Here is a 7,868-nt window from a genome sequence, read left to right as displayed (position 1 = left end):
CGGTTGGATGGCTCCCTTTATTGCAACCCTGATGTAGGGTTTCAATAGGCTTGAAGCTAGAAGAAAACCATCAAACATCTCATTATGACCATAGCTCAGTTCCCAAAATGAGTAAGAGAGGAGACAATGTGTCATGAACAGTACTATTTTACCAGAATGTGTGTAAAAGTATAATTTTTCATGCAACACACCCTGGTTGGCCTGTCTGTGCATGTCTGCTGTGTTCTTAAAAGGACTCCCAATAGGAGAACATTTCAGTTTGATCAGAGGGCAGTCCTAATCCTATCTTCCTCTGAACAGTTTATTTGTTTATTGTCCCTCAAGAGGGCAGTATTTGTACAATTGAGCCTCCATGCATCCATTATTCTGGTTTAGGAGTTTAGTACAACCGCCACATATAGTATAACCCAAGAATTAAAGCAATTTTAGTACTTTCGAAAGTCTAGCAACTTTGCCACCAGGCATGCCAGCTAAGATAGTAAGACAAACTACACTAACTTGATTGATAGCCTGAAATGGCTTGGTAGTGAATTATGAGGTTGGGAGATTGGGAACCGATCTAGCTGGCTAGCTAAAGCCAACTTAACAAAAATTGCCAGGTGGCTAGTATTATAACCTGGTTATAACCATGTACTTTTGGTCATGTAATGTAGCTTGATCAAATTAATTTACAAGCTGCCTATCACCGGCAGCTAACATCCAATCAAATGCTGTGTGTGTTTCACTCTCTCCTCTTCAACAGATGATACTGTCTGCAAGCATTAGAGCATATCTTTGCTCCATGGTGCATCTTGGAAAGAACCATTTACTTGGGAGAATAGGGGGTTACTCTTTGCCTGGTCCAGGTAGTGTGCCCCCTCTGCAAAATACCACAGACAGATAATTTTTAAATCATTATGATAAAACGTGGTCTTAAAAATGAAGTTAAGTAATTCATTTAACATCTGAAAAATGTATTTAAAAAAATAAAAAATAAATACAGGCTATATATTATTTATTTTTAATTACATAAACAAACAAAATATCAGGCAGCAGGTGCCCTTGTGCCCCATATGGGCATGACACCTCTGCAAATCCAAAGGCTGTGATTTTCAAGGATGCCAAGAATTTTCTGGGTCCATCTTTTCCATCCTAATTATCTTATTGAAACCAGGATGGGACTCCACGTGTCATTCTCAGTGAATAAAAAAAATAGTGATAATGAGTTAATGAGATTGTTTGATGATGAATGGTGTTACATTTTTATAGATACTTTTCCGGCTGCAATAAATGTTTGAAGTTAGTCAATAGCCAAGTTAGTCAATAGTCTATTAATTCAAAAGCAGATACACGAGCATACAATAAAAAAACAATAAAATAAATACTATAAAACAAGCAAGTAATATTGTAAATAGACTGTTGCGACCTGTCAACGTGTACGAATTTCACAATTTTGCATATTTTTTTACAACACAAAATTGCGCCAGCTATCAAACACATTGTCTATGATGGAGGGGGAACCAGCCTCGCCATAAAACATCACTCAATGGTCATCGAGACTGCGCCCTGCATCACTCCAAACAATACCACATCAAAACAACTGGAATATTTTAGAGACACGTACATATTGCATGAATCACGAAGGAAAAATGAGGCAATACAGGAACTAAATGCGCTGTCTCCCTCAAACCAACCAACCCAAAACCCGCACGCACCTCTCTTGGCGCGCGCACATGCACCTCTCCAGTTTCAATGAATTTGGCGGGGGCAGGACCCCTCCCACTTCGTGTAAGCACTCACTTGTCCGTTTTGACGAACGCGGAGGTACTTAAATAGCGTCAAGGTTTCTTGTATGGGAGGAATTGGTCAACTTGTCACAGAGCGCATGTTACCCATAGTTTTTTCCAGCTCCGCAAATCGATAAGCATGCAGGTGTCTCTCGCGCTCCTTGTCTCCAGCACGGCGCTGCTGCTGCTACAGGGATGTTGTACCTTCGTGCAAGGATGGAGGGTGCTAAAAAACGATGCTACAGAGATCGTACCAGAATATACTGAAGACATACAGCCTCCCGGGGAACCAATACTGCAAGCTTCTAATAATAACAATAATACAATGAATCGACCAAAACACGGGGGAAGGAGATCATCAGCAAACACAGCCTCCTATAGTGAGTATACATTTTTACGTTGTCTGGTAGCCTACATAGCTAGAAGGAATAGAGGATGTCCATATTCAAGGCGCATTATGAATAGTTGTAATAATGAATTGCTTTACTTGTGAAACACTCGTAGCCTACAATGTGAGATTGGTATAGAGAAACGATGTCTCTGTATGGATAATCTTTCATCAATTTAATTGAATACGTTGGGATATTGTTTAATCAATCTAACAAATATTTCCTTCGAATTTACTCTAACACCGAGTTAGATTTATTCGTAGGATACTTATATCAAATCGAGGAGTTTGAAATAAACTGCGTGGAATAGTGTTAATATCTCATGGAGATCAATGCGCAATATGCTCTGGTRCATAATGTGCGCAATCACTCAGTGAAAAAATTGCGTTTTCAATTTGTGGTAAACGGTTTGACAATATCTAATAACCTGTAATGTTACGCATGTGAGATAGATAAGGCATTATTTCTCAAGCACTGAGCTTCTGGACCGTCAGCACTGTTCAAAGAGCGCGAACTGCTCATTTCCCAGCATAGCGTCTCATCCTTTAGGCACGGGTTAATTCGTTTCTGTCAATGTGCAAGACCACACAAGACCTTTTAATCATAAAACATGGGCACGGTATTGATTAAAATATCAATGTAGCCTATAGTCTCTGGAGAATAATGAAACATCACCTGTGTGGTTTATGTAGATCATTATGCCAAGAAACCCTCCAAAGACCACCCAGAATATACAATAATGTTTCATTTATGAAAGTGCCCGAGAAGTGCTACTTTCTGTATGTAGAATAGTTCATCGCAATATCATGAGTAATGCCTCAACCTTCAGTGGCTGTTTTAAATTGCAGCTTTCCCTGCTGATGCATTAGACTGGAACAGCTGTACTGTTCAATGGAGGAAGCCGGATTGCGGTTAGATGAATGCTATGCCAAGGCTGATAGGGCAATATGTCACAGACACATAATATGCCCGTGGTTTCATCCTCACACAATCTGAAGAGCTGCACTTATGAGAGATCAGGGTTTTCACTCGATCCTTGGTGCTATTTCCCTCTCTTTTATACAACGAATTAGTTCAGGTCTCCCTATGCCATAACTATTTAATTGCAACATCATGTGTCCAAATAGAAAATCCAAGAGTTTCTGCTCTTAGGGGATTTCTTCAGGGTATTTGGAAATTGCAACACTGTGATAGAGAATGAGTCCCACCTGTGGCCAGTAAAGGTTATGCTGTAGTCATGCTGATTTTCACAGAGGAAATATCTCTGATTGCCTTGTCTCATGGATTCAAGATGCACAATGTCATTCTTTCCCAGTTTTCCCCTAATCTAATCATGTCACTTCAAATCTAAAAGAAGTTGTGCGAAGAGTAAAAATGACAAATGTTGTGATTAGGATATAAAATACTGTAATGATGGATGAGATACATTTAACATAATACTTGAAATCGATAAACAACAGATACATATGTAGGATATTAATTTGAGACCGTTTGCTACAGAGGGGAAATAAACCTGCACCAACAAGAAATGTCATTTATTATATAGATTATAATTAATGGGCTTGATATATTTTTCGTAAGGGGAAGTCAAGTCAGAAATGTCAAAGTGGAAATTATAAACTTCAGAAGGGTTTTTAAACCTCAAATACACCATGCATATTACATTTCTTGCACCAGGGCGGTCAGATTAAGATCCTACACCTGTAGCTTCGTGGTGGGGTAGGAAGAACACACGTCTTTCTAAGTCTCCTCTTATACTGAGCAATATCCATCAACCGAGAGAGAGAAATAATCATCTATTGGGTCATATCATATGCGATAGGGGTCTTTCTCATAGGCCTATCTGCCTTCCTCTGGGAGTACCATATCTTCCCATGATTCTTCCCATGGTCCCCAGTGGAGTCATTGAGGCAGAGAGGGTGACCTCTGTCTGGCTCCCCTCCAGGACAGTCCATCCATGGTCCCTGGGCCCAGCAGTCAGCACACTGGGAGAGACCTGAGAACAGGAGAGAGACCTTATGCTGTGGCCAGCCCGACCAGCCGAGCCACAAAATAACACCAGATCAGGTTCTCTGAGGGGAGGGAAAAGTCATCCTTCCATGAATCCTTTTTTATTGCCTTTTTTTGCAAATGAGAAGCCACAGAAGAAAACAGATGCATCTCAAGAGTGTATAATTTCTTAAACCGACACGTCCTCTGCCATTCTACACGCCACCTAGAAAAAAGAGGACAATAACTCATGCATAGGGCTGTTGAAAAGGCCATGGCCAACATATTGAATGACCAATTATGCACTGAATATGCTTTTTCAAGTCATTTGGTACATTTGTCTCATTTCCAATTGTCAAATGTTGTATTTAGGAATGACAACAAGCATTTAGAGAAAGTTTCCAATCTTCACATCCTTTTTCCGGAGGGCCTGTTTTGTGTATGCCAGCTTTTGTTTCCGATTTAAATCTCCATTATGTTTGATTGAGCTGTTTAATAGCATTCTGGTCTGGATTTACTATCAGCTGATTGCTGCCAGCTGGAATTCCACAWCCAACCTCATTGTCAGGCAACAGTCATTATCAGATCATGCATCAACGTTAGTGTTCAGTTGCAACTTATTTTCCCCCCTTATACTGAGCCCTTAACCAAACATGGGGACAACATTGATTTTGAATTCGATTTGTATATCAACATTGCATTTATTTAATTACCATTCAAATGTGTTGTAAAAAGTGCACTCTGCGTTAAGAAATTCTAAATGTTATGTTTATGAGTTTATGAGTTTAAGAGTTTATGAACATTTCCGATGAATTAAATAGAGACTCATATTCCATTTCCCAGCCCAACTCCACGCATGCAATCAAACCAAGTTCTTAGAATAAACAAATAACATTATACGCACGGTGGGAATCATACTTTTGACACTGACCCACACGTACTTTTGTCATTGACATATTCAGCACGTCTCACAGAGACACAGCTCTCAAGCTCTCTGCTCTTGAACAGTTAAATGGAAGATTGTTTCCTCGAGTCGGTCCGACTTCAAAGTGTTTGGTTTGGAGGGATGCCACAGATTGTGTAACCTTGATATCCTCCTCTTCACCCCAGGTGCCTCGGAGCTGAGCTGCAGGGAGCTGCGCTCCACCCGTTACATCACTGACGGCTCCTGCCGCAGTGCCAAGCCCGTCAAGGAGCTGGTGTGCTCGGGTCAGTGCATGCCCACCCACCTCCTACCCAACTCCATCGTGCGCGGGAAATGGTGGCGGAGCAGCGCTTCCGACTACCGCTGCATCCCGGCCCACTCCCGAAACCAGCGGGTGCAGCTGCAGTGCCCCAACGGCAACAGCCGGACTTACAAAATCCGCGTGGTCACCTCCTGCAAGTGCAAGCGCTACAGCCGCCACCACAACCAGTCAGATGCCAAGGAGGCCTCCTCTTCGCCCGAGCCCCGGCGCAACAAGAAACGCACTCGGCTGCCCGGGGGTCAGAGCAAGAGCAACACCCCGGCGCTGGTCAGCAACTCCTACTGAGGATTCCTTCCCTTCTTCCGTACAAATGCAGAGACCAAAGTAGCACGCTCACTCATACACACGCACATGTCACACACAACCCGACACGGCTCCTTCATTGGAAGAGGGAGAGGAAGAGACATTTTTCAACAAAAAAGGGATTTGTTAAGCTGTTTGTTGGACTAGCTTGACATGCGTTTTTCTCACCAGACAGGCACTGTAGATTTTGCAGCCTATTTTCAAACATATTTCAGAACTTTTGATTTGCATGACCAAATGAGTCAACAGACTATGCCAGGGAAGGCCATGTGACTGGCCAGTTCATAGATAACGGCCTCTGACTCAGGCACAAGCAGAATCTACCTTAGCCACAGCAAGAGGTGCACCTCAACTCAAAACCCACCTGTGAAAACACCCAGCGGGCAGGCTACACTGCTTGATAGGCCTATAGGGTTGAAAGGTGTCTCTATGCTGTAACTGGTTCTAATCCATCTGTTCCATGGCTGTGTGTACTGTACCGTAGCAGCACGTGGTAGCCCTGGGGCTTCAGGCTCTGGAAGTGGGCTGCTGACAGGCCTGAGAGGCCCTGGCCTCGACCGCAGACCACGCAGTCGCATGACAGCCCGGGCAGCAACTCACTCACCAGGAGCCTCCCAGGGCCCTCCTCGCTCCGTAGCAGCCTTACAGGAGCTGTCAGTTAGGGCCCCTGGCCCAGTGGCCCTAGAGCCCTTGTGAGAGAGGCAGAGGGAGAGTGAGAGAGGGGAAATGGTTGTGTCAGCAGTCCAAGACCAGGGTCCCTTCGGTCAAACAGGCAACTGGGCATTCCTGTGACTCGTCTTAATGACTAAATGAGCCCATTCCTGTGTTTAGAATTTCCGCTAGACATGGCTGGTTCCTGTTTGCAGGAATCACACACACACACACACACACAAAAGGTCCACGTGTGGAGGCGGCTCCAGTAATTGTGCCTGTTGTTACCTTCTGGCACAACATTCTCCACTAAACCCACACTGACCGGAACTATTTTGTCAGCAGCAAATAACATTGGCGACCAACTAGTCATATCCCTATTCTATTCATTGTGAACCTAGAGTGTGAGGGAGAAAACAATATTGTCTTCTCTGACTCTCAGCCCCATTCTCTGAATAGCACTGACAGGAAAGATAGGAATAAGATAAAAAACGGATTCTCAATCTGAATTGTTTGATATTGGCTGTTGATATCCTGCAGGATGCAGACGGACAGAAATAGACAGAAAGACAGACAGACAGGAAAAAGTTGTGGATGCCCAGTCTGCCCATGCTGACCACCCATTCCCCCTTTTTCAACCATTACAGTACTACGGCCTGGCCTGTATTTCATGAAGAATACTCACAACGTTTCCACTTATTGTCCACTTTCCATTGTTCCATTCTCTCATATTGCTTCCTGATTTCCAGTTTTCTAAACTGTACTGACAACGTTTCCGTCTTGTTCAATTGTGTGTTTGAAATAGCAACTGGAAAGGATTTTGTCATATAAGTAGAGTTGTCATGTATAGCTTGATTGTACATATTGTTCCTGTCTGGTCTTTTGGCTAAAAGCAGTCGGGGGGGGGGGAAAAACCTTGCAGACTCAAAGAAATTAACTGCATATTTATTTTTTATTTCCACATGTAAATTATTTATGCAACTTTTTGTAGTAAATGATAGCCATTATTGTCATTTAGAATAATAGTGACTGTCAGATAATAATGAAATGCTGTACAGTACACGAATCAAGTAAAGGCAGATATATTTGAAAGAACTGTGTGTTTGTTATCATTCTTCTCTGAATGGGCCTGCTTTGTCAAGGTCTTTCTCTCCTTTATCTGTACCTGCACGCTAAGCGTACCTCTCACTATGTCTCATGAAAACACATATCGGCAATTAGGAAGTTGAGGCTTTTGTAGCTCTTTGGAATGTCTGGCCCGGCTCACAAAAGGAGAGGAAGAAGAATTTGCACAAAGGGATTCACACATGAGATGTTAGAGGCTCAGTCACAACAGCAACGTTGCTTTGTTCATAGAGGTGGATACGAGCCATAGAACCCGTCATTTAGCCTGTTTTCTCGCCTACCTCAAGGTCCTAATTTATTCACTGAAAACATTGGACTCCCAGACAACTACCAACACTTACTGGATCCAGGCACTCCAATGCACCAAATGAGGTGTTTACGATGAGTTTTATGGACCA

The 7,868-nt window shown here is 42.8% G+C and overlaps 1 protein-coding gene across 1 annotated transcript; it reads left to right on the top strand.

Annotated features, from left to right (window-relative positions):
* Nucleotides 1-1,822: 1,822 nt before the first annotated feature.
* LOC111967683 (sclerostin) lies at nucleotides 1,823-5,766 on the top strand. Its single transcript, XM_023992919.2, has 2 exons — nucleotides 1,823-2,146; nucleotides 5,255-5,766. Exons 1-2 carry the CDS (start codon nucleotides 1,906-1,908, stop codon nucleotides 5,674-5,676), a joined length of 663 nt encoding a protein of 220 aa, XP_023848687.1. The 5' UTR covers nucleotides 1,823-1,905; the 3' UTR covers nucleotides 5,677-5,766.
* The last annotated feature ends 2,102 nt before the right edge of the window (nucleotides 5,767-7,868 follow it).

This window comes from Salvelinus sp. IW2-2015, linkage group LG8 (assembly GCF_002910315.2).
Source record: "Salvelinus sp. IW2-2015 linkage group LG8, ASM291031v2, whole genome shotgun sequence".
In the NCBI taxonomy this organism is placed as follows: Eukaryota; Metazoa; Chordata; class Actinopteri; order Salmoniformes; family Salmonidae; genus Salvelinus; species Salvelinus sp. IW2-2015.
Note: the sequence above shows the minus strand (reverse complement) of the source record. Positions and strands in the feature narration are given on the sequence as shown.